We start from the raw sequence: 27,633 nt of genomic DNA, 5'->3' as shown, positions 1-27,633 counted from the left end.
ATAATACAATAAATACACAATGTAATAAACAAAGTTAATACTTAAATGACGAATCATTCAGTGTGGATGAGTAATTAGCGGAACTGCTCGAGCTAACCACACACCATCTGAATCAAAGTATTTCATAACAAGAACAGAAACTTATGGCGGACACTCGTAACATCCTGTATGAGATATTCATTTGTTCTACTCGTGTCTTTATATTGGCGTCTTGTAGCATCATAGCCACATACTAGTGATGTTGGGATCTTGTAGCATCATAGCCACATAGTGATGTTGGGATCTTGTAGCATCATAGCCACATAGTGATGTTGGGATCTTGTAGCATCATAACCACATAGTGATGTTGGGAACTTTTAGCATCATAGCCACATAGTGATGTAGTGATGTTGGGAACTTTTAGCATCATAGCCACACAGTGATGTTGGAACAAACACTCCTCAAGTTTAATTTATGTTCATCAATGCTTTACTGCCATTTTCCATGCTTGTGAGGGTTAGCCAAGGTTTATGTATAAGGTACATAATTTAAACTGTATATTCTCCCCCCCAAAAAAAGGAACAAAAATCTCAGGAGAATATGAAACTGTTACTGCACTGATGTGTATTAATAAAGAAGCTTAATGGAGTATTTGGATTTACAGGTGGAGGTGAAATTTATGTGAGCTTTGATGCACAAGTGTTCCTGAAATCTGTACTTAATCGGGATTATTCCATTCACCGGATCTGGCAGTCAATGGTGGAAGATGATTATGAAGTTGGTAAGTTTTTCTTTTTTAATTTTTACTGAATTATTATTCATGGCACTAAATATTCTGGGTTAAGGTGAAGCATCTGCATACTTATCTGTTCTTTATTTATGCATCACTTGCACGACAGTTAAAAAATTTTGAAAATTTTTTTGTCTTCATGATAAGTATCGATGTATTTACAAATCTCTGTCAGTATGGATGTGATCGTGAAGATATAACCTGGCTGTGTGGTGGCAGACAGCACAGGTAATGAAGGTAAGTGTTGATAAGTGAGGTATTATTTTAAGTGTTGTATGGTAAGCCTCAATGCCTAGTCTGCATTCTTGGACAGTTAAATTGGGTCTTTTACCAGCCTTAATTCCTTTGAATAGAAAAGGACAGAAATGAGTGACTCGTTGGATAATAAAACCAGCAGTAGAGCTTGTAAGTGGTAACGTAAAAGAATGAGTTTGAAAAGCTTGCAAGGTTATTAACTGAATCATTTATTTGTTTTATCTAGTATGTAACTGTGTTCAACAAATGGGACATTGTTCAAACAGGACCTCATGCTAGTTCATTTAATAACCTAAAATTTTGGAATTCAGGACCACTGGACTAAAATTTCCACGTGTCTCGCTGAATTCACAGGAGTCCAGTTTAAAAAATTGTCGGTCTGTGACATAATTGGTTTGAAATTTGGGTAATAGTTAAGGACAAGGGTCAGGGTTTACCCACTAACTGCCTAACAAAAGGTATCTGTAGAAAAAAAATTACATCTTGCTTCAAGAGTAAACCTGTTGTCTTCTTGACAATGCCATCTTTGTGTAGCCTCTGACTGTTGACAAACACTTCCCACTGATCGACCAACCTCAAACAGTAGCAGTGGAACAGTTCCAAGCCAGCAACCAGCCTAACTTCCTTTTCATATGAATCTACCTAAAGTAACCTAATCTATGTAACTTAACTTTGATTAATAAAAATAATATATTTCTCTAATAGGATAGGTAGTTGTTTATTTGGTGAATCTTACATACAGTAAGTAATCATATAACAGGATGACCTGTGGTGTAATGGTCAGCATGTTCGCCTCGCAAGCGAGCGGACTCGGGTTTGATCCCCGGGCAGGGTGAAACTATGGGCAAGTTTCTTTACGCCATTTGCCTCTGTCTACCCAGCAGTAATTGGGAACCTGGATGTTAATCGATTTGCGGATCGTGTTCTGGGGTAATGGTTAGCCAGTGTAGTTCGCGAGTTGTCCTGTCTTCTCGGACTATTTCTTGGCACTGGGTCATGCAGCTCGTTAACTTATGGTGTGGTTGTTGTGTTGGCGACAGCTTCTACACCTAAAACAAATTCACGCCTAGGTGGCCCTTGGGCCGGCCATCCTCGTTACATGAGGGGCAACTATTATTATTAATGAGATAATATGTTGCTGTAAAATCATTCACTGGAAGGAAGTTGATTGATGACACTGCTGGTGGGAAGCCGTTGCCTTTATATGGATTGCCAAACTAATACGGCCTTGTGAGTTTTGCGATTGCGTTGTTCTAGGGAAGGGACGAGTCCTTGAAAAGTTGACCGTAATGTGATCCCCATTTTCTCATTGACTTCCATTATATAATTGGAGATGCATTTCTAAAGAAACATTTTGGGTAAAAAGAAGTGATACAAGCACACTTATGAATGTTAATAAACATTTTTAAACTCATACATTGATTATTTTATGATATAATATGATAATAAATACATAAAATACTGTACTTAAAATTTAACTCGCCACAAACGATGCTGAGTGCTGTGTGAGGTGAGATGGTGCGATGGGAATTATTGGGAGGCATAGCAAGCCGTAATGTCTTTGCAATCTGGGGCTAAGTTTCTTCTTCTGCCTCAAGCTCCATAAAAAGTCAAGTTTTATATTCAGCTTAATTCCTTTACGTGCTCTTTTAGCGCTACTGCTCTCGCCTGCTCTTGGTGGCCTCTTTACATTCATCTTGAGTAAGGTTAATACACTGGATAGCTTGAATAAGATATGTATATAAGTGTTAAACCGAAGAGCTGGGGTTGAGGGATCAAATGTACATGTTGGGTGATATAAACAAATGGAGTCCAGTGGTGTGGGCCGAATTCAGTGATCATCATTCACAGACTCGATATGGGCGAATTTTCTCAACCTGAGTTTCCGAAATGTGGGGATACCTGTATATTTTTGCATGTTAAAGGTACTTGTTCGTTCTGGCTCTCGTGCTGAAGTCCCCCATTTTTGCCCTTTCAGCCCCTTCACTCCCACAATTTCAACCAGAAAAAATGCTCAAGTGTTTCTTAGAAATAAAGAAAATATAATATAAAACTATAAAATAAGAAAAATAATGAGTGAAAAGGAATTACAGTATAAGTAGGTTAGTACAGTAGGTAGTGACGGTTGAGGGTGAAACGACTCCACAAAAGTTCCCCCTCTGGGAGGCTTCCGTTATCCCGACCCCGTTAAGAACGAAATTATGTAATTTCACCATAATTCCTACATTATTTAGGTACATTTGGTGCCTGGTTAATAAATTTCACACTCAACTAAGATGAGTTATTGTGTTGTATTAAGTTCCTGGTGACATGTTACATAGACGAACAGCTGACCAGCCAGCCAGCCGGGCAAGGAGCTGGAGTACGTATATAACTTTTTTTTGTACAATATCTATGTGTTACTGTAATTTAATGTCGTACTGTATGTATTATACAATGTTTAGTTTTTTATTACAGTTCTGTGTTACCAAACTACAGTATATTTATATAACAAAAACAGTAATGTATCACACAATAGTATTTAACTTATGATTTAATAATAATAGCTCATCTTTTGTTTCTCAAGAGCACTAGTTCTTCTAAAGAATTCACAAGTGCTCGAAACACTACAAGTCAAAGACTTGAGAATAAAAAGAAATACTGTACTACAATAAGATATCACCGTACGCTATTTGGCACGCTCCGTGATCTTTGACAAGAATGAGAGATTGGAGACCGGACAATAATTTGACATATTTTTAGTATCAACACCAGGTTTCTTAAATGTGGACACAATAAAGCCTATTTCTTGAATCGCACAAAATTGCCCTCTGCAAAATATTTATTTATGATTCTACAAATAAAGTCTGCAACATGTTCATAAGTGAGTGTTACCTTAGATACATTTACAAGATCAAGACAACAAAAAGTCTTCTTTGAGTCCTTGATATAGCACAAAATATTGTTTACCCCTAAAAAACAAGGACAAATCTGAGGCAAGCTGAGCATCCTGAAGTGAAAGAAGGCATAATAGTTCCAGACCTCAGCCCATTCATAACTGTATAAAAAAATTTTTATCACTGCCACGAGACGCATCTTGACTTATGTAGTCTTCAACTTTGCGTGCCCTCACTGAATTAACAACAGCCTTATGCGCAATCATATACAGTACTCTGATTTAGTATGGTCTGTTCGCCGCCTACGCCATTCTTATTCAGCACTTCTACGATCCCTACGAAGAGAATTTAAGATGAGTCATACCAATGAGTTATCTCGTACTGTAATTCTCTTCATGACCTCTAGATATTAATAGTTTGAAATGGACTGGAAGACATCATTATGTAATTTAACCTTCTCCTCAAGACGAAAAAACAGAGTTGTTTTCCCAGTTCAAAGAATGTTTGACTTCCTGATCAATCAGGGTCTGGTCAATGTTTCTATGGCTCCTTGAAGTAATTGTTATACTGTAAGCAGGAGGTTTTGGGACATTAGAACCAAAAGTAACCAAAGCATGGTCAGAGACTGCTGGATCTATCGGGGTAATTGCAACATCTAATACACGAACACAGTCACCAGGAGACAAAACTAGGTCTAGAGTGTGTCCAGAAAGATGTGTTGGACATGAGACATAATTGACAAAATTTTTTAAATCTAGAATTTCCAAGAACTCGGAGGAAAAAGGTTTCAGAGATGGGTTGTCAGTTCAATAATTAAAGTCACCACATATCAACGGTCGCCCGTTCTTTCCTGAGAAAGTCTCAAGAAACAAGCCAAATTGATCCATGAACTCTCTCTCTGTACCTGGGTGACCAGGTTGATACACAATAGCAATTCTAATAACTTTGTGATCAAGATTTATTAATGCCTCCATAAATTCAAAGGAGTTGAGCAGGATCACAGAATAGATCAGCTCCATTCTGCCACCTGGAACTCCTGCAGCAGGTCTAGGAACATGAACAAGAGAATATGTCTTGGAAAGAGCACTACCAATAATGTTGACGTCTCTTTCATACAACCACGTTTCAGTTACACAGGATATCCAAGCTGAACTCCCTCAGAAACTCATTAACGTGACACACTTTGCTTCCGGTCACACGGATATTAAGCAGACCTACTTTTAATAGGTTCAAGGGGGTGCTACAAATTTTTTGAACAAATACGGTCAGTGTTTTCAATATTTTTTTTCTGTTTGGATGTCATCATAGGGCAATCTTTGCTTGAAGCAAAATGACTGACTGACTGATTGACTCGGGTGGTACTGTAAAAGTGGAACAAGTTTGCACAGCAGGATAAGGTCTTATTTGAGCATGTCCTAGACATATGACTGCCTGCACAGAAGGCACTAACTGGAGAACCAGGCTTCCTGGGACATCCTGAAACAAAGTGTCCCAATTTTTGGCAGTGGTAGCATTGAGTGACCCAAAACCTGTCATAAGCTTTGCATCTGTTCAGTCCAGCATAAACGTATCCTTGAAACTTTTCTATGGAATTTCGTACTTCAGGTGACATCGTCATGACTGTGGTTTACTTTCTCCTCTTATCTTGCAGAAGCAGTTTTTACTTTATTTACTCGTGTGTACATTTTATATTAATTAAAAGGAGTTTGTTTGTTTCTTTCTTTACTTAATATCATTTACTTACTTGTACAGTACTCATCCATCTATTACTGGGAACTTATTATTGTTATTATATTAGTCAGGAGAAATATAGAGATATCTGCATTCATAAATTTATTCAAACAAAAGACATGATATGAGGTTATACTGTATGTCTCATCCCTAGCTGTATTTGTAGCTACTGTATATTGCTGCTTATAAGACGACCTGGAGTGTAAGTTGACCTCAATTATTTCAACTGAAACTGTTGATCTTGGCCTACAGTTGGCAGGTAAGTTGACCCTCCTAAACTGCAATTTGAAAGCAATGCCCTCAGTGTTAGCTAAACTTGCCAACGTTTAATTTTTAATAGTTCTCCCATGTTTTTTTGTTTTTTTCAGGAGGGCAACTGTTATTGAGCTTGACTTAATGTTGGTGTTTTCACTGGTAGGCCTCAGTCACTTAGTAGTGGGATGCAACTTAATTTCTAGCACTCACAAATAAGCTTTACTTAACTGTAGCATTTTCAAAATATTAAAATATCTTTTGATGTCAACTACGGTTCTTTACTAACCAACGTAACCTGGGCACATGAATGTGGTGTGAACAAATCGGCCACATCGGAGTAAATGTCCCACCGAGGCTATTAGCCCAAATATCAATCGCAATAATACAGTTCCTGCAATTGTAAAATATTTACGATACACTGTACACTAGTTATGTAATGACAGTTTACTTGTACTGATAGTTTATTATTAAATATACAGTATTGACAAGTTAAAAAGTTTTCAAACTTAATAATTATGGTACGTACATGATAACAAAGCATGTTTTACATTGTACAATACTGACAGTATATGGTAGAACACTGTACTGTCAGTGTATGGCAACAAGCGAACAAAGTCTACAGCCTCCGGTCATGGTAAATGATTAAAATAAAGGTGTTATTTTATTTATAACTAAAACATTAAAAAATTAAAGTTGCTTAGAAGTAAAGCTAATATTTAATGCCAATGTAAACCATTCAAGTTTCAAAATCCTTCACATTCTGGTTCTTTTTGTTAGTCAGTGTCCCTTAATTGTTAGACTCATAAAGCAGTTCAATATATATCATATAATATACAGTAAAGCCTCGAATAACGACGGTAATGTGTCCTCCAATATTGCAGTGTAAGGTGAATCATTGTATCATGAATCATTAATTATCATTAATATAAAGCAATAATAATGAGATGCGTTCCCCAGTGTGACCTTTCCGTATCTTTTGTGTGGCTTTTTACCCTCTTTTCCCCCCAAAACAATACAATTAATGAAAATTGCAATCTAAATTCTTTAAATATTGTTTCTGAATGCACTTTATACAATATAAATAAATAATAATATGGTCACACAAGAGGAGATGGGATGCCATTGTTTTCGTTTGTGTTTACAGCCGGGAGTCTGGGATGATAGTTCTACACGAGAAAATGAAGAAAATAAGACCCTGGTTGTAGCTATAGTAAAATTAATGTAAAAAAATGAATATTATATGTTTTAAGTAACGTTATTTAATGTTAATAAATGGAACAATCGAAGTAGCTAACCACTAATGGCAAAGAAAAAAAAAAGAGATGGATTGGGAACACCAACATATACGTGCACATTTAGGGATACCGCGTCATTTGTCTTAAGAATATGTACAAAAGCTTCATTATTGTTTATTACTGAATATGTATTTGATTGAATTAATCTTTATATATGCAAAATTAAAAATACAATTCATTGATAATACGTAGAATATTAAAATACACAAGAGGATAAGAGACGACATTGTTGTCAGTGTTTACACCCATAATGTCAGTTATCCACCTGAAACTGAAGAAAATAAGACCCTGGTTGTTGTTGTTGTAAAATTAATGTAAAAAATATGTATGTTTTAATTAATATTATTTGATGTACAGTACAGTAGAAGTAACCATTGATATTAAAGAAAAAGTAACTGATAGTGGAACGCCAATGTATACGTGTGCACTCAAGGAAACATATTCATTTATCTTAAGAATATGTACAAAAGATTCATTATTTTTTATTACTGAAAATGTATTTGATTGAATTAATCTTTATATATGTGAAATGAACAATGCAATTCATTAATAATACATAGAATATGAAAACTCACAAGAGGAGACAAGACAGCATTGTTTTCGTGAGTGACGATGGTTCTACATTAGAAATTTAAGAAAATAAGACCCTGGTTGTAGCTGTAGTGAACTTAATTTAAAAAAGTGAATACACCTAGACCCCGACTTACGACTCACGTGGACTTACGACCGTCGGGACTTACGACCGCCTCGGATATAGATAAAAAAAAAAAAAAAATTTAAATGACACGCATTTTCTATACCGAAACGTTTCCAGTTAATGTAGTCTCCATGTATAATTAGAAAATTATGGGGGCCCCATGTGCATTCAGCTGACTACATTAAAGGTTAAGTGCTCAGTCACACTGTATCCATTCCTTATTATTTATTACTTTCACTGTACTGTATCCATTCATCATTATTCATTACTTTTACTGTACTGTATTTCATTGTAGATTTTTTATTAAATTTTTTTTTTATCTATGTCGGACTTACGACCTGGATTTGGGTCCCTAACCCCGTCGTAAGTCGGGGTCTAAATGTACCTGTATCTATGTTTTAAGTTAATAAATGGAACACTAGAAGTAGCGAACCACTAATGGTAAAGAAATAAGGGGAGATGATTGGGAACGCCAGTGTATGAACAGTAAGTGCATACATGTGAAAACATATCGTCATTTCTCTACATGTGATTATGAAAGCAACACTTATTTACTGTTCATATATGTTTTAAGCAATATTTACGAATAATAAAACAAAAATTCTACTTATCAATGGTGGTAAAGTCTAAAACATAAGGACAGCCAATGAATATTGTGCGAGTTTTTACTCAGATGACGAAGTCATCAGGTTCACCTCTGGCTGAAGCTGTAGGTTCACTCTGGCTGAAGCTGTAGGTTCACTCTGGCTGAAGCTTTCCATAAAGATATCATAGCTGTTGCTGAAACTGTTATTGAACCTGAAGTTGTTGCTGAAGCTGCTTAAGATGCTGAATTTTATGGTTTAGCTGACATTGGTGGTTTAGTCCTTTGAATAATAAAGCTGTCGAAGGAACCTTTCACATCCGCTTTCTTTTCTTATTACACATCTTTATGTGGAGGTCAGATAATTTTTACACGTCCCTGTTGATTTTAATGCTTCATTCTGTTAATGGATCCACTTCGGGAAATAATATTATGTTCATTGCTTGCTCCATATAATATCCACAGACCTCTCACCTTTTTCATATCGTTTTAACACGTCTATTTTCTTGGCTAAGCTTGTACACTTTCTTTTAGCTTTTGAACCAGCACTATCATATCTTGCTCATGTTGAATAGGGACACAAAAAATGCCGTAAGAAACCTGAGAATGTTTTTCTCCTTTTCCTGTTCAGATGCTGGCGTCACCCTCACAAGCTCGGCAGCCTCCGTGCGCAAAGCGTGGTTTTTTTTTATTGTATAATACATATTGGGATTCAGTTATTATTTATATGGAAATGTAATTTTACATTATTTTTTATAATATCTTCATCGTAAATATGAAGAAAATAATGGTGTAAATTGAATTGGGTCCCAAATTAAGCAGGGTCTTAAATGTGAATCGTCGTTAGTGGAACCGTCGTCATGGGAGGCTTTCTTGTACTGTATACAGTACTGTACATATAAGTAATAATAATAGCAGTTCATAAAAATAAATACATGTAGGATTCAAGGATGACTGGACAACTAAGAGAGAGAGAGAGAGAGAGAGGGTGTCATTCATCTGTTGACCTCATAGTTGCCAATGTAGTGTTGTTTTCACCCTACCTTTAATGCCACTTGTGACAGTTTTGGGCATTTAACCAAGTCATTGTTAACAATTATTGACATTTTAGACAATGTCTTACATGTACCGGTATTCCTCCAGATTTTTTTTTTAATGTATTTAGCGACTTTGCAGCAACTTTAGGGATGAATCTAGTGACATTCATGAACAAGTGTTGTCAACATTGGTTGAGCTACTGCAGGCTAGCCAGCTGTTCCCAGGCACCTGCTTTATTTACAACTTTACTCTACATTTGTGTGAATGTTTACAGAATCCAGGTGCATTACATGAATGCACTGTAAGTGCATTTAAAAAAAAAAAAAAAAACTTACAAGTAACTGCTCTAATAACGCTTGTTTTAAGACACCTTAGTTAACACTGAAAGATATTTTAATGTTTTGACAGGTGTCGGTATATGTGAGGGCTCCCATAATATGACTAATGTAAAAACTGACCTAAGGCTCAGTTCTGTAACTGTTACCCTTGTGGAAAAATGCTACATAGGGTAACACTTGTTGGTGAGAGCTGGAAATTTAGTTGCATCCCGGTACAGAGTGACTGAGACTTACTGGTGCTGTAAAGTTAAAGTCTGATGCCAGTGGTGGAGACATTTTATACCAGAGCTTCAAAAGTCGACTTACAAGCCGCAATATACAGTAGATACACTGCGGGAGGAAATTCACTATACTGTACTGTATACCCATACGATTACAGAGAAACATCCATCACTTACTACGCCCATTATTGTAATTCACCAGATGGCCACGGGGTGGCATTCGGGTAGATGATGCCTCATCAGACAAATGAAGTAAGTGATGCGTTCCATATTCCAAGTTGTGAGGATGATGAATATTGCTAATCCCAGTTATCCGGCACCTACGGGGGTTGAGGCTGACGTTGTTCATGTTTCTGTTAACCACTGGGTCAGGAAGATGGTAGAATATACTGTACTGGAGTCTGAATGGTGCCACAAGGTTTAGAGAAAAATTGTGGTTCATGGGAATTGAGTGTTTACATTTTTAAAAGGGCACAGGACATTGCCAACAGTCACTATCAAGGGGGGATAAAGCCCAGGATGAGAGGCTTCACTTGTCACAACTAAAGGGTTAAAGTTTCATTTCTTAATGAATCATTAAGTATTTTAATGTTCTTAAAGGCAGCATTATACGTGAAGGTCGATAGCTTTTTATATTTGTTGAGCAGGAATTTGCACAGTAGGGAAGCTACTTTTAATATTTTATTTGGCTAATGCTAGACAATTTTATTCAGCACAAGCGGTTAACCCTATCAGCCTCGGAGCCTGAGACAATTTTATTCAGCACAAGTGGTTAACCCTATCAGCCTCGGAGCTTGAGACACATGCATGCATGAAAACTTACTCTCAGCCTCGGAGGTTTTTGCTGAAAAATTAATTTATTTTATTATTATTTTTTTTTTTTAGGGTTCATTTCACTGCCATGGAATTGTTTTATTAATTGTAATGGGGTCTCCTCTAGCGTAAAATTGTCTGAAAATTGTATGAAACCATAAAAAATTTTAAATTCTTGAAATTTAAGCCACTTTTTTTTAGTACAAGTTGAAAAAGTACGAAAATGTTTAGTAGCATCTCGATTTCCATTCACATTTTCCTTGTATTATGGTGTTCATTGATATGTACTATATACTAAAATAAAGAACAAAGCATGTAGAATATTGTGGTACAGTATAAGGAAAAATAATATTACACAAAAACTAGTGGAATAATTTAAAGGGCCGAGCAGCACACCCTCCTCTCTCTCTCTAATGGCCAGAGTGACACCCGGCTTCATGCTGCATTGCCAAGCACATGATGACCGTCTCGGGGAAGGTGATAAGGCCCACACAAAGAAAATGACGTCTGCCAAATGGTTTCCAAAGTTCAGTCAGTTTCACTGAATAGTTTTTGAGTTATTTGAAGTGTTTTGGAAATATAGGCCATTGGACGTGGCCACGTTGGCGTCGCAAGGCTGAGCTTAAGTTTTTTCGCCTTTTATGTTTGACGCCACAATGGCGTCCCGCGAGGCTGAGAAGGTTAAGCAGGGACCACTTGTGATTACTAAACAAAAATGTAATATCTCCGTTAGCCGGAATCCCTCAAACCCGGAACTCTTCGATAGCTGGAATTTACATTTTCTCGGAAAATCGTTCCTTAAGCTGTAATTTTCCGGAAAATTCCAACTCTGGGAACGAATTTCTGAGGGGCACATTATCCGGGAAGATTAAGAAAAAATTTTCCCGGTACCCAGAAGAATCCGGGGATGGGGGGAGTTTTTTTTCCAGGTTTGAGAGATGAAAATCAGGGTCATTTTCTGGAAATTCCGAGAAAATTTTTCCATTACCCAGAAAATTCCGGAGATGAGGGATTTTTTTCCAGGTTCGAGAGATGATGTAATGGGCAATTTCTGGAACTTCCGAGAACATTTTTCCGTTACCCGGAAAATTCCGGTGCTGAGGGATTTTTTTTTACCGCCTTTGAGAGAGTTGCCTCATTACCCGGAAATCTCTCATTCCCGGAAGTGCTCTGCACCAATTGTTCCGGCTAACGGAGATATCACTATATTATCTCTATAGCCACATTGACACTGTACAGTATCTGCTTCTCATCAGTTTCCACTGCATTTAGTGTGTTTCTAAACTGTTCATAACTAGATTATTTCTGCAGTCTCGGTAATAGATGAGCAATTAAACCTGAAAACCCTTTTTTTAATGAAAAATTAGCAAATGGTCAAGATTCCTTCCTTCCTCCTAGGGATAAGGAATAGAAGCAGCAAAAGCAAGGATTGAGATCAGTCTTAATTTATATAAACAGGTGAGCCTCCATTACAGACTTGTGAGCTTTATGATTAAATGGATGGCACACTTTCTCTGGACACCATTTTATAGGTGAGGAATCCAGCTATATGTTGGAAAGATAAGGTACTGTTGTAGTCTAACTGCTATGCTCAAACACAATTGGGTGGACATCAAGGTACTAAATGTGGTCAGAGTTTTTTCAGGACCATTCTCTCACCCCCAATTATATACTGATGTTCCCAGAGTGATTCCTGATTTTTATTGACATTTCAGTACAGGGTCCCCGACTGATGAACCTCTGACTTATGAACGCCTTGTGATACGAACGAGGTTAAACTTTAAATTTACCTGATGACTTATTTTTTACTTTCATTTACTGCATTTTATCATTCTATTTCTTTTCTCTTAAATTAAGTGATTTTTAGACGTATATAAGGACTTAGGCTATGATACAGTGGGATTTTAAACATTGTTATGTAAGTGTGGTATGCACATAGCATGTGTTTTGACTTACGTACATTTTCGACTTAAGAACGTCCTCAGGAACGGAACCTGTTCATAACCTGTGAATCCCCTGTGTATCAAAAATACAAAATCAATGTGGAAGTCTTGCAAAGTTCTTGAAGAGTACACACTTAATCCCTATATTATATATGTATTTAAGAAGAGTTATTATAATATGAATTTCTTACCGTATAAAAAACCCATTTTTCTTTTCTTTCTTTCTTTTTTCAGAAGAGCCATCAGAGCATGAGCTTCTACCCTTCAGGATGTGGAACAGTGTGCCCATGCTTAAGTTCCTCTGTCACTTGGCACTTTACAGTCACCAAGATAAGTTAAATCTGGAGAGCTATGGTTTGCCCAAGCCCCTCATTGCAAGCATCACTGAGTTTAATAAGATAAGAGAGACAAGAGAACATCATGATGATATCTTTCAACCATCGTAATCTCTCTGTTTAATTTATCTATTTAGTACAGTAGTATTTATATAATGATTATATATGAAGTAGCTGGTGGGAGAAGTGAGAGCCTTCACCATTCTTTCGGTGTTAGTTTTCTCTTGTTCTTATTCCTTAACCACCTCCCCTTGTAAGTCTTATCATCACCTTTCCTCCTCCTTCACCACTTGTACATATTCGCTATAACAGCCATCGTATATTCCATACAGTCTTATTCTTCAGGATAAAAAAAGATGTAGAAACGGCCAGTAACTAATGTACTGGAGGGATATTGTCACTTGCTTCACCTGCTGAGAATATAGAAGGAGTAGCTATAATGGTGAATGATAGTATTTCTCAGAGGGATAATACTGTACACTGGGTCTTATGGTAAGGAGAATTGTATTGTTCTTGAAAGAGGTACAAATACTGGGAGTGGAGGAAGGAAAGGCTTAAAGGAGATATGATAATTGGTGTCCATGTATATTTAGAAATTTTTACATATGCGAGAAAAATCACTTTCTAAGGTGTGAGTGAGGGTAGAGTATCAGAGGCTAAGTTCAACCTTGAAGGATGTAATGAATCTATATAAGTTGTGCTTTTACCTTATAATTCCATCTCAAAGAGGAACAAGCTGAGCCAAATTGATTTATAAAAAAAGTGTAGGTAAACTGGTGGAACAGTAGAAAAAAAAGAAACCCTGGTCTTTAACATTGTTTTACGTAATTGATTATTAGACCAAAATACCAAATAATTAAATTGGATTTTGGTCACTGTTATTAAAGAATCATCGGATGGACCTTATCCTCCACTTTGGCCACATTTTACTTTTGGTTAAAATCTTCATGTTCTATGAGTGTTTATATTATTATTATTATTATAATAATAATAATGATATTATTATTATTATTATTATTATTATTATTATTATCATTATTATCATTATTATCATCATTATTATCATCATTATTATTATTATTATTTTTATTTTTATTATTTTTATTATTATTAATATTTTGCTGTAGCCTTTGAAAGTTTTCCAACAACTTTTTTTATTGTTAGTGCCCCAAAATGTGTCCTTCCTTCTGCTTCCCTACACCCAAGGTATAGAGTTGGTCAATGAGGAAATGTTTAAAGTTGATGGTACTGTACAAGCTTTAAGGGAACAGGATGTCACTGGTGTAGATATACTGTACATTTATATATATGTTGGGCTCAAAGACCGAATTCGCTCAATGAGGGAATTTTTATTTCCTCCAGCTCTGAATAAAAACTTAACTATAAGTTAATTTCTGATTCTTTGTGAACAACAACCATCTCGTTGTGGACGCTACCAAAATAATCCAGATCACAATGTGGCATCAGAACCTTTACCACATTGCATTCTGGACAGAAACGTGGCAACCACAAAGCGTTATTATAATTATATCATGTTCTGCAATGCTGAGACTGTCCATAATGCGTTGTGGCTGTTTTAGAGGAACCCAAATAGTGTATTTCGCTTTCTGGCATTATTGTTGTGCCCAGAACCCGTTGTGGTCGCTTTTTCCGCTCATTGAGCAAATTCGGTCTTTGAGCCCAACATACAGTACATATAAAGTAGATCAGTATTATCATACACAAGATATCAGTCTCTGGGATACTTTTGTCTTTATTAATACACTGTAGTGAATACTTGAGTTAATACAATCTCCAATTTAGTGCTCTGACTGAGCTTCCACTTATATCACATTTTCATTGGTATTTCTCAATTTTCATATTCAGTTAGTCACATTCTTTGAATCTCAACTTATGAAATATTACTGATCATATAAAGTAAATGGAGGAGTGTGCATTTCCTATGACATGAGACTGTGCGGCTGAAGTATATAAACACCGAAATCAAAAATTTCCAGAAAAGTTAAAGTTGTGCAATGTTCAAAGCACCATAACTCTTTAACTAATGATGATAACATTGTCATTATTTTTTTCACACAACTCCCGAATGTGGAAAATAATGATTGTTTTTCAATTTTTGGGGGAATATGCATACTGTATTAGTTTAAGGGTAGGCATAAACAAGATGCAAAAGGGATTATAATGTAATGTTTATCAATAATTTACCATAAACATGTTTTATATTGATAAAACAGTGACATGGTAGCATTTTTAGACTGTAGTAGTTATCACTAAAACACCACAATAATCCAGGTAAGCACATTAGTAAAGTTAATCCTGGCACCTGCTACAGAGTAAAATGTGGAATGGAGGGGGTTGGAAATGCTGGGCTCTGGCCTGCAAGACTTCTGTCAGGAGTCTTGGTTGGCCAAGCAGTGGCAATTTTGCGATGGTGACATGCAGTGTTGTCGCTGAATGGCTGCAGCATCAGGGAGTGGAGAGTAGACATGGATCTTTCTGCAGTGATGCCTTTAGCCCAACATATGTTGTGGAAATTTTGGACTTTAGGACTTTACACTCTTTTGGCTCCATGATGAGTTATTTTTACTTGGGACACCTTGGGACACCTGCGATGCCACATACACTTCTGTTGTGCACAGCCTCATATGACTTAAACTTATTTCTTTACTTCCTTATACTTGAGTTGAATATAAAGTATTATTGGTTGCGATTGAAGCATTAGTTTAAAGGTAACTTAGAATTTTTTATAGTCATGCATTTGACCCTCATGGCCATTGTACTACTGTACAATGTTATCCATTCAGAACTGTCAGGTTTTTAATAGACTGAAATATTTGGAAAAATTTTTATGTGTTGTAAGATTTGGAGAGAAAGGTTATAAGATTTTTATTTTGTATTAATTGTAATTTTTTTTTTTTGTGGAAAGTATTTTATATTTCATGCAGGTCTCGCCAAAGTTGAATTCTTCACTGAAAATGACTTCCATCGTGGATGAACGCTTCTGTGAACTATTTGTTTAAATAGCCCATAGTTCATCAAAAATATATCAGAAATGACCATCAGTGTGTTAAAACATATTGAAATTCAAAATATATTTTCTCCTATTGTAACAAACATTATTATTATACTCCACCACATTTAGTGTGTTGGGAGGAGGTACTGGAAAGGATTGGGTAACACTTTCAGTTTGTATTACAGTACTGTACAACCCTGGTAAAGTTATCTTGGCCATAAAAGTAGATTCCTTGCATCAATTTTATATAAAGTTGTCTTTGTTTCTTCACCAGTTGTACCACATTGTGGAATGGACTTAGTGATTTAATTTAAATTCCTTAAGCCTTGAGGGTCCAGAATGCAAAGCAGTTTAAGAAGCATTCTTTCCTATGTTTAGCAGAGTAGTGAATGCAGTTAATGTATTTAGAAACTAAGGGGGTCATATACGTCATTATTAGAAAGAGTTTATTTTGTATGAACACTCGCCAGTAGCAGCATCCTTAAGGCAGGAGAAGAAGTAGAACAAATCTTGAAATATAGCTTGAGCCTCAAAGTGAATAAGCTGTTAATGCTCTGAGTTTTATTGTACAGTACTCAATCTTACACTTAACATTTATTGGTTGTCTTCAACAAACCTGACTGTCCTTGCTTGTGCTGCAGAGGAGATTGAACCACTAAATGGCGGCTATGATGTGGGCTGATTATCAGTCGAGTAGAAGCAAGCTGGAAAATGCCCCTAAAACACTGATGATGACGTTGGATGAGTTGACGGTCAATGGGTAAATAAAACGCTTAAATTCACTATGGTATTGATATTTTTAAATAAGTTTGCCAAAAAATGTCAAAAATAAGGGTTAAAGTTGCTAGAAAGTCACGTGACTGTGAAAAGCTCTGTGATTGGTTGTGACGTCACTGGTTGGGGCGAGCTTCCCAGCAGGAAGCAGCCAGCTGAAATTGTCCAATCTTCTCAGCTGATCAGCTCGATAAATAAATATTATTAGATAATTAATTGTGCTTTACTGTGCAACAGAGTAATCCTATTTTAAATATGTAAATGCTACTAAGCACATAAACTAATTCAATGGATATTAGCTGCCCATACAACAAATTTCACCATATAAACATTCTAAACAATATTGGGATTATTTTGGTTTTGGTCATCTGGGGAACCTTAAGATTTTAACTATGGGATTAAGTACTTTAAAAAATAAGACACATTATCTCAACAGGATTTCTGTCGCAAAACATTTTTCGATCGCATAAGAAAATACAGGTCGTATGTTAGGTTAGTTTAGGGTATGATGAGTTATAAGTTATAAGGTTAACTTAACATACACCGGTAAGGGGGGGAGGGGGGGGGGTAGTAACTCAAAACTAGTGATTTCCAAAAGAAATTAAACTTTAAATCATTCTTAACGCATCGCAAACCACCAGAAAAAAAACATCGTCTGTATGTCTAAGTACAGGGATGACCAAAACTTAAAATTTACCCAATGTAGCCTATCTCGAATCTAAACATCAAAATACTTAGGGGAGTTAAAGTAAAATTTTACCCATTAATTAATATAAATGATGACATATCCCAGTGGTTCATTAATGAATCATCAAAACAATAACAGCATTATGTTGTCGTGTTTATCTAGCATCAGGCATTCTCAAAACAAATTCCAAACAATGTCATCACTTCTAAATGTACTCGTATCTCCATCTAGTACTGATATACTCTGCAAATGCACTGACAAAAAAAGAAAAGGTCTCCCAGGTAAGAGTACATGACAGCAGAGCTGGTGTGAACATGGGAGTTTTTTATGTCCAAAAGAACATAAGAATGGAGGAATCTGCATCGGGCCTATTGGCCCATACTGGGCAGTCCTCATTTACACCCAACCCCTATCGCTCATATATCCATCCAACCTATGTTTAAAGCTGCTCTTCACGGCACATTTCTTCACTCACGAAATGTCCATTACTTAAGCCATAATAAAACACCCTGAAAACTTACCTGAACATGACATTTGGGGTCTGAAGAGGCCATCCTTTGTACTACCTACGACTGCAGCTGTGAGTTTGAAACTAGTGACATCAATGCAAATGGCGGTCCTGTTTCCAGAGAAATAAACTTATCTCGACTATTATTGCAGGACTTTAAACTTTTATTACAAATTATATATACCGTATCACTCTACGAACGTGGCAGAGTGTATTTCTTGTGTTTACCCAGAACCGTCAACTCGTCCTCTACTGAGAAATGTGGAATTTTTTAACATGCTCAAAAGAGACCTCAAAATAAATTTTTGGTAAAGCATTCTTTTGATACAATGCTGAACTCACTGAATGTGCTTTACATTACAAGGAAGGTAGTATAGTTGGTCAGCAGTGGAAACATCCAAAAATTTGGAAAGTGGTCTGGATTAGTGACCAGAAATCAGCCCGGGAAAGAAATTAAAGCAGTCCATTTCCTGCCCATGAGAACTTTGCATTTAATACTAAATATACAGAATCTCTGTCTACAGTGTAATTTGTTGTTTTTGTGCAACAGTAACACCTTACTGTATATTGTATTATAAATTAGCAGTTTCACTCGGAAATTTTAAGCAGAGATAGATAGATAGGAAGACAGATAAATTATATAAGTACTGTAAATGAATACCAACTGCATAACCCAACCAGTGGTATCATGGCATCATCTTAGTTACTTAAAAAATAACCATTATATTTTAACACAGTATTCATGGTAAGATATACATAAGATAAATTACTTTGGATACTTAAATGTGATACTGTACTATACAAAAATCAATGCTGCTTAAAACAAGGTAGAGGTTTTGACAAGTCATTAATCATTATAGCAACATCTCAAAGGATCAACATAGCCTAAAAAAATAGGGGCTTGGCAATTCATTACTTCCTCAAGCTATTACCTCAAGAATCATATGTGTAACACATATACAGTAGTACAATAATTATATATACATATAACAGAAACAGGCAACCATGACATGGGATTATTTTGGGGGAACCACCCAAAAATAAATATTATTTGACAAAGTAATCATCAAAGTTTATAAGGGGAGCAATGAGTGTATATAGTCATCTGAATAGGCAATTCCCCACTCTCTGAAGTTACCAAATTGATAGCATTTACTGAGTCAACTTTCTGTAGAACATCTTTCTTTACACACATCAGCATGAATGCCCCCAGGTGGTCTTGTGTCAAGAAACTGCAAAGTTTTGTTTTGATGTGTTTCGGTTTAGAAAGTGAACTCTCACATGCAAATTGTGTCACTGATATTGTTAGAAGCTTATAAAGTACAAATAAGGTGGTATAAGATCTGCTGTACATTTTATACTGTACAGGTAGTTCTGCTATAACGCAATAATTATGTTCTTGTAAAATATCGTGTTATAGAAAATCGCGTAATAGAAATAACAGGGCTTATGGAGAAAATAGGGTTAGGTGCAAATTACTCGAAATCGAAAAAATTTAGTAGTTAGCCTAACACAAAGGATAGCACAGTCTAAATAAATGTTACATTCATATCTAATAATGAAATCATACAGTAAATGTAACACTTTACTTGATGGGGGAGAAGGGTGATTTTGAGGTTGATAAAATCGAGCTTCTCTTCAAGTGTTATATCCTTTCTTTTACGATCATCACCGGGAATTCTATCACCAGAACGCTTCTTGTTGATATTCTTCTTTACTATATTCACAGTTAATACAGTGGGGTATGCTATAACGAACGGATCCTACTACGAATATTCCTATAACGAACGGTTTTACCTATAAAATTGAGAATGCTATAACGAACGAAACTCCTACAACGAACATACTGTAATTTAATTTTTTTTTTTTTTCTAATTTATTGTTTTATTATTACAAATATTAATGATATTCTTTATTTCAAGGGTTTAGATGCATATTTATGCACTTTTTTACAATTTTTACAATTTTATATTATATTTTTCAGTGTTAAGTGGTTGTATTTGGGGGCCTGGATCGGATTAATCCTATAACAAACGAATGCTATAACGAACAAGGTTCTAGAACCAATTAGATTTGTTATAGCATACCCCACTACCACAAAATTGGAGAAATAGTAAGCAAAATCGCGTTATAGCAAACAAGCGTTCGCGTTATACAAATATCGTTCCTAATTCATAAATCGTGTTAGAGCAAATTCGCGTTATCAAAACACGCGTTATAGCAGAACTCACTGTATTAGGAACAATCTACCAGAAAGTGTTGTGACAGCACCGAGTGTGAGCTCTTTCAAGACCAGACTTGACCAACACTGGAGCAGGTTCAGGTACATTCAGGAGCGGTGCATGCCCAGTACATGCCAACAGTGCGTAACAGAGACGTGACCGATCACCCGGGTGGCTAGCGAGCCGATCTTTTGGTGAAAAAGATAAATGAAAAGGAAAAGTAATCAGAGACGTGACTGATTGCCCAAGCGGCTAACGAGCCGATCAGTGGCGAAGAGGATAAAAGTTAAAAAAAAGTATGATTATATTTCAGTACAAAATAAGAGTTAAGGAAATATATAGGGTATTAAAATAAAAACACTTTATCATCAATAACAGGTAAACAAGGGTTGGGTTTGTGTTACTTGAAAATTGTTCACCTGACCACCTTGAAATATATAGAGATGTTTTACTTAAAAGTAAATGCTATTCAGTTTCATCAATATCCAATTTAATGTAAAACAACCTAATGAACAAAAAGTCACATGCAGTGTGGTGAGTTGGAGATGTGTAGCTGTGAGACCAGTTGGTGTAGCTGTGAGACCAGTTGGTGTAGCTGTGGGACCAGTTGGTGTAGCTGTGAGACCAGTTGGTGTAGCTGTGGGACCAGTTGGTGTAGCTGTGAGACCAGATGGTGTAGCTGTGAGACCAGTTGGTGTAGCTGTGAGACCAGTTGGTGTAGCTGTGAGACCAGTTGGTGTAGCTGTGAGACCAGATGGTGTAGCTGTGAGACCAGATGGTGTAGCTGTGAGACCAGTTGGAGGAGATGTATAGCTGTGAGACTGGTAGTTAATCTGTGTGGTGATGATGATCTCATCTTTAGTGAGATGTATAGTGTACATCTCCCTTTAATTAGTTACTGGATGATGCTGTTGTATTTTTTGATGAAATGAAAGTGTGTGTTGAATTCCATCTACTGTACTGGGTGTTTGTTGAAGGTGAGCTGCATCTGTCACTGTAAGAGGCAGTTGACATCTCTTGTTGGTTAGTTACCATCTGATCTACTGTACTTTATACTGTACCGTGCTATATCAAACACACCAAACCATAGAAGTTTACAGAAAATTGGCAATTTTGGTCAGAAGAAGTCAACTTTCTATAAATTAAGTTAGCGGTTAGGCAATAAACACAGTACTGTACTGTACTCACTTGCAACATAGCACAGTGACTTAACAGAAGAGTAAACAAGCAGTTCTGTACCTGCTTAAGTGCGTTCAAGTGAATCTACCTCCTGATGTGAGTCAAAGGTTTACGAGGTTATCTTAGATGATGGAAATAAGGGTACAAATTAATGTTTAAAATATTTGCAATAGATCCCCAAATCATCTTGGTGTAAAAGATGTGAAGTGTTCAGCTAATATAGATATGTTTGGTACAGTATATTCACATGTCACATATACCCTGTACCATAAGTTGGGGGTAAATACTGAATATTTTGATAATACTGTATTTTGTTTTATATTTTTTACATTCTTAAGTATTTCCTGATTTTGTACAACACTGTAGATGTTATTAAGACTAAGTTCTTCATTCCAGGGTGTGTGTATGTGCTTTATATCCTTTATTATTAATGTTATTATGAATGATGTATAGTACTGTATATTGATTTCAATGCAAGAAAGAGATGCTGGTACAGTTCCATTGTTCTGCATTTGCTACACATTATACTGGGTTCTTTTCTTTGACAAATATAATCAACAATGCAGTACAGAGTCAAGGTACTTATCAGCACTGTGGACTGATCAGAACTATCCATTTCTGAATGTTTCCTCACTCTAATGTACTTTCAGGGAAGAAGCATGTAGTTGAAGAAATTTTTGTATGGTAAATGGCCTTCTGGTACTTGCAGTAAAGGATGCCATCTTCAAAGGTACAGTATCATAATTGACTGATGGCTGTTTTTGGTATATGGATAATAGGAATGGTCAGTACTGTAATTAGAATGTAGTTTCATTATCCGTGCTGTACAATTTTATAAGGAGAGAAGGGAGATCACCGCATGAACAACTTCTTGCCTTAATTAACTTGAGATTCAAGATAGCATATAGTTTCCCTTTAAGCAGTGAGTGGAGAACTGTATGAAGGCCTTGATATGACTAAACCTTTTCATTTAGGAGGATGCTGTTTTATAATGATATGAAGATAGTATGAACAGATGATAGGAATATTCTGCATGATACACAAAGATACAGTATACCTGTACTGCAAGAGAGATATGATTGGATTTTGCTTTTTTCCATCTTTTCCCAATTAATGTTTCTGGCTATTGCCCTTAAGCCAGACAATATTTGTACTAACTATAGGGCTACTTTCTAGGGGTTTTATATCATCACACAGCCTCTCATGATGTGAAAGTTGACTGGTAATCTATTTGGATATACCAACACCCTTCTTTCATGAAGGGCATTCACACACTTAGATGGTCCAACCCTCATAATACCTCTCAAAAGTGAGATGCTACCTCATTTGGAGTACTGTCACTCCATCTGGTCCCAAGGATATGCGAGAGACTCAGTTAATTGAAAATCTTGAGAGGAGGCCCAGCAGACAGGTGCCCTCTCTACAGCACCTCCGTTGCCTAGAGATGTTGGAATGCCTGCAGTTGCTTAGCTTGTACACTAGTCGGGCAAGGGGTAACTAAATTGAAGTCTATAAACACTTCTGAGGACTTCACTCAATCGAGTGTTCACACTCAGAGCTGGCAGATGCCCAGTTCACTAGAGGTCACAGCTTAAGGTTGAAGTCACAAGTTCAGAAAATTTTCAGGGCAAACCCTTTTGGAGTGAATTTTGTGAACTCGGAATAATCTGCCAGAAAGAGTTGTGATGGCACCGAATGTGAGCTCATTCAAGACCAGAATTGACCAACACTGAAGCAGGCACAGATTCATTCTGGAGCCAGTGCATGCCAACAGTGCATAATAGAGATGTGACTGACTGCCCTAGTAGCTAACAAGCTGACAAGTGGCACAGAGGATAAAGTAAAGTATCACACTGTACTGTACCCCAAAAGGAGACAATGTAACTGCTGTCTTCTACAGGCTAAGAGGTCTTTATTTGAGCTTGGACTATTCATCCAGCATTAAATAATTTTAAGGTACTGTATATTGTCTTATCTTGATTTCTAGTTTAACCATCATTTTGAATATATAGTTCTGAGCATATTGTCCAAGAAGGTGGTTGGAACAGACCAATTCCTCCTGTACTGCTTTTATTCTGTAGACACTAAGTTTTAACATTTCCCTTAGATTCTTCAGGGATCGGTTATCTAGAATTACCACAGTTCTGGGTGTTAATAATAGTGAGATGACTACCTACGGTATATTGGTTTGTACATATAATTTTTCATAGGGTATTTTGACATATCACCCCTCTGTGTTTGCGTGGGTGTGCTAGAAGTGGCTGACTTTAGCACTAGAGTCTGTTGATCTATTCTATTCTCTCAAACACCATACTTTGGTCCATACACTTTGCTGTATTTGCAGTTTGTAGATTTGTGTGGGTCAGGATAACCCACACAAGCATGGAATTGGCAGTAAATGACAACGATGATGATGAGGTTGAGACTCTTCAAGTGTTTTGTATTTGATGAGCCAGTATATGAACACAGGATAACCATGAGCCAGCAGTGCTTGGGCTTTTTTTTTTAGGTAAGGTTATGAGAGTTGCATGGTTTAGTGTTGTATCCAGAAATGGATTATTCATCTTAATGTATGTATGTTTATATATATATATATATATATATATATATATATATATATATATATATATATATATATATATATATATATAGGTATATATATATATATATACATATATGTATGTATGTATGTATGTATGTATGTATGTATGTATGTATGTATGTATGTATGTATGTATGTATGTATGTATGTATGTATGTATGTATGTATGTATGTATGTATATAATTTTTTTATTTAATTTTTTTTGGAGGAGTCTCTAGCAGGTGGTTCAGATACATACCCCCTTCTCCTATTGGGTTAGTGGCTTAGTTAGCTAAATTCAAGTAGCAATCAAAGTAGCCAACAGTATACTGAATTATGTGCTAACTTGGCAGAATCAGCTTTAATAAGACCTCGTAAGGGCAGCCATTGTCCCAGGTTTCACTCTTTTTTGGGTACAGCATCATGGAGGTACAAGGGTAATTAGTGTAGTACTGTTTATCCAAATGGCTTAAAAAATAGAATCCCCTAAAGATTAGACACCCCAGTTTATTTCACTGGAAGATTAACTACCCTCATGCTAATCTAACCTAACCTACCCATCCAAGTAGCATTAAAGTGCTTAATCCTCAGGTGAAATATACTGGAGTGTCTTAATCTTCAGGTGATCCAACAGATTTACTCTAGCTGACATTAACCCCTTGTGTATGGGGTCCTCTCCTTACTGAATAAAATAGTCTGATGTTAGTCAAATAAAATATTAAAATTGGCATCCCCATAGTGAAGGGGTTGTCTGATCACCAGAATCTCCAAGAAAGCATGTTTGTATTACAAGAGCTTCCTGGCTATGAGCTCTACCAGAAAAGGTGGTTTCAGAATTAACCCTCCATTGTTCAGTCTTCTACCATACTTATACTTGTGTAGTGCAGTGGTGTAATATATGTAATGTTATAAATGTATTTATTTCTGAAGGCAAACAAATAATGTTTCACATGCTTCATAGCAAAACTACTTTTTTTTAACATACAGTAATTCAAAGATTGAAATGTTGACTTTCTGATTCCTGAAATATTTCAAGACAATAAATAGTCTAGGAAAGATCTTATTTGGGAACCTCCGTGTATAATGCTAAGAATACTGTAGTTGATGTTTAAGTTTCTGATAAAGTGGGTTTCTTTTTTAATAAAGAATTGTTGTGCCATCTAGACTTATATATGGTTTATTGTGTACAGACTGTTATTTTAGAATGAATTGTGTTTTACTGGATACAGTATACAGTCGCAGAGGCAAATATAGATGCAAACTATTGTAGTTTGTGGAAGAATCCGGAAATTCTTAGATTAAACATTTCAAGGCTATTAAATTTTTATGAATGAATTAGTCAAAACTTACTTAGCTTTTATTGTGAATTTGTAAGAATAATATTGGATAATTAAAATGGTAAAACTATTAATAAATACTGTAGTGAGTTTGTGTAGTTAAAAGATTGTGCTCTCATTCATCACCGAACACCAGCAAGCAAGAAAAGCCAACTGAGAGACATTGGGAAATCAGACCTCAGTGTGCCTGCTGGTTAAGGAATAACAGCAGGCATGGGCAATATCTTCACCCCTTATACTGTGTCATTCATGTACTTTAAATTAAATTTCTTTATCTATCAATGTTAAGTTATGAAAGTACTGTACTTATCCTCTACAGCAATTATATAAAAATTTTGTTTATGTAGGGACAACCAGATGCTTATTCATCTGAAGATTATGTAACACTGCATTATGTATTGTATATCATTTAACAGTACTGTACTGTATAAGATTAATGACTAGTATAAACTATGAAATGAAGTAAGTTTATCTACGTTAGATTTTACTGCTATAATGTACTATGAACAGATATGCATTACGTATATTTTTACCTAAAATGGTGAGGATCACATTATGAATAAAGTAATAATTATATCTACATAGATACCTCACTCATACTATATTCAGGTATAAGAGGATACTGAACACATTACTACTTGGGATTCTAGTATTTTTCCAGTAGACGGCTGATACTCATTGTGTTCCATTATCGTTTGGTTAATGGGTTACTTGAACTCTGGGTTATTTCATGTTTTAGAGAATATTAAAGTCATTTCCAAGAGTAATGGTTAAATGGCAAAATATACTTGGTGACAAGGTGCTTATAACCATTACCTTGTGATATTGCTTTTGTGCATTATCATACACAAACTCATTACAGTATTTGTTAATAGTTTTATTAAATTAATGCTCCAATATTATTCTAACAAGTTCACAATGAAAGTAAAGGGAGTTTTGACTGATTCATTAATGTAAATTTATTAGCCTCGTAATGTTTACTATAAGAAAGTTGCTTGATGCCTCCACACACTACAGTAGTCTGTGCTGAAACTTGCTTCTGTGACTGTACTGTATAGAATTTTTTTTTCAGATATGAACATTACTGTAATCCTATCTTTGATATCTTTTGTTATACTGTATATCATTATACATTACTATATATTTTTATATTTTGTACAAGACAGTATATATACTGTAATACTCAGGTTGATGTAATAATATAAGCTTATTAAAAAATATCATATGAGTGATCTTTTTGTGACAACTTAATTTTTTGTTGTAAGTATGGTAGATTATCTTTTTTTTTCAGCCTTAGAAAAAGTAAAACTTGTAATTGCACTTCTCACACCAGTCATTACCAGCAACCCTTTTGAATGATGTATAAAATAATTATACCTGTATCAGACAATAGACTGTTTCTCCACCACTTGTGCCACACTTTAATTCTTAAATCTCAATTTAACACCATGTACTGAACTACCATATTTTATGCCATAAAACTCACCTTTTTTTGTCTGCAAAAGGTTAATAAAAAAAAATCAGCCTGTTCCTATTTGTGAAATTGCAGTCTCCTGTGGGCTAAAGAATCCCCCAGTTGCTGTCTCCTGTAGGCTAAATTCTACCAACCCCAACTCCAGAATTACAAATGTTATTGCTTACTTAAACACAGTATTATTACTTTTAATTAATTAATTAAAAAATAATTACAGTATTGTAAACATAAAAGCTACAGTTACTGTTTAACTACTGTACTGTGCTGATGATAACCCAAGACAATAATAAAGGTACCCAACTCTTCAAAGCAAAGCAATAACCATTTCTGAACTTTTATCATACCTGCAACATTTATCTTTCAATCCACATTTGCATACCCGGTATGTTAACATCGCTGGCGGCACTGTATCCAAGTTAGACTCATGACTGTAACCACCAGGCTACCAGGCCGAGCTGACCTGTTATGGTTATTTTTCAACTTATAATTTAGGGTAGATACAGGTATTGACCATTATATGATGGGGTTAGGGACCTCAAAAAACCATCATTAAGTGATCGATCGTAAATCAATATTAATTACTGGGGAAAAATACCCCTGTAGTTTCTTTTCCCGAGACCCTGAAGAGCCCAGAAAGGTTTTATATCCTGCTGCTATAATGATTGAATAATGTCTAAATGCATTTAACTTATAAATAGATATAAAAA

General features: G+C 35.8%; 1 protein-coding gene across 2 annotated transcripts in view; it reads left to right on the top strand.

The window, feature by feature from the left end:
- The window catches only part of LOC121877701, a 36,745-nt gene extending 12,603 nt beyond the window's left edge, over positions 1 to 24,142 (top strand). The window contains exons 4-5 of one of the 2 annotated variants that reach the window (XM_042383526.1): positions 644 to 760; positions 22,184 to 24,142. In XM_042383526.1, coding sequence (XP_042239460.1) covers positions 644 to 760; positions 22,184 to 22,221 — 155 coding nt within the window. In that variant the 3' untranslated portion in view covers positions 22,222 to 24,142. Of the gene's footprint in view, positions 1 to 643; positions 761 to 13,048; positions 14,460 to 22,183 lie in introns of those variants that run through there. The other variant, XM_042383525.1, reaches the window with a different exon arrangement.
- Positions 24,143 to 27,633: the final 3,491 nt, after the last annotated feature.

Source organism: Homarus americanus, unplaced genomic scaffold, assembly GCF_018991925.1.
Source record: "Homarus americanus isolate GMGI-L3 unplaced genomic scaffold, GMGI_Hamer_2.0 scaffold24523, whole genome shotgun sequence".
In the NCBI taxonomy this organism is placed as follows: domain Eukaryota; kingdom Metazoa; phylum Arthropoda; class Malacostraca; order Decapoda; family Nephropidae; genus Homarus; species Homarus americanus.
Note: the sequence above shows the minus strand (reverse complement) of the source record. Positions and strands in the feature narration are given on the sequence as shown.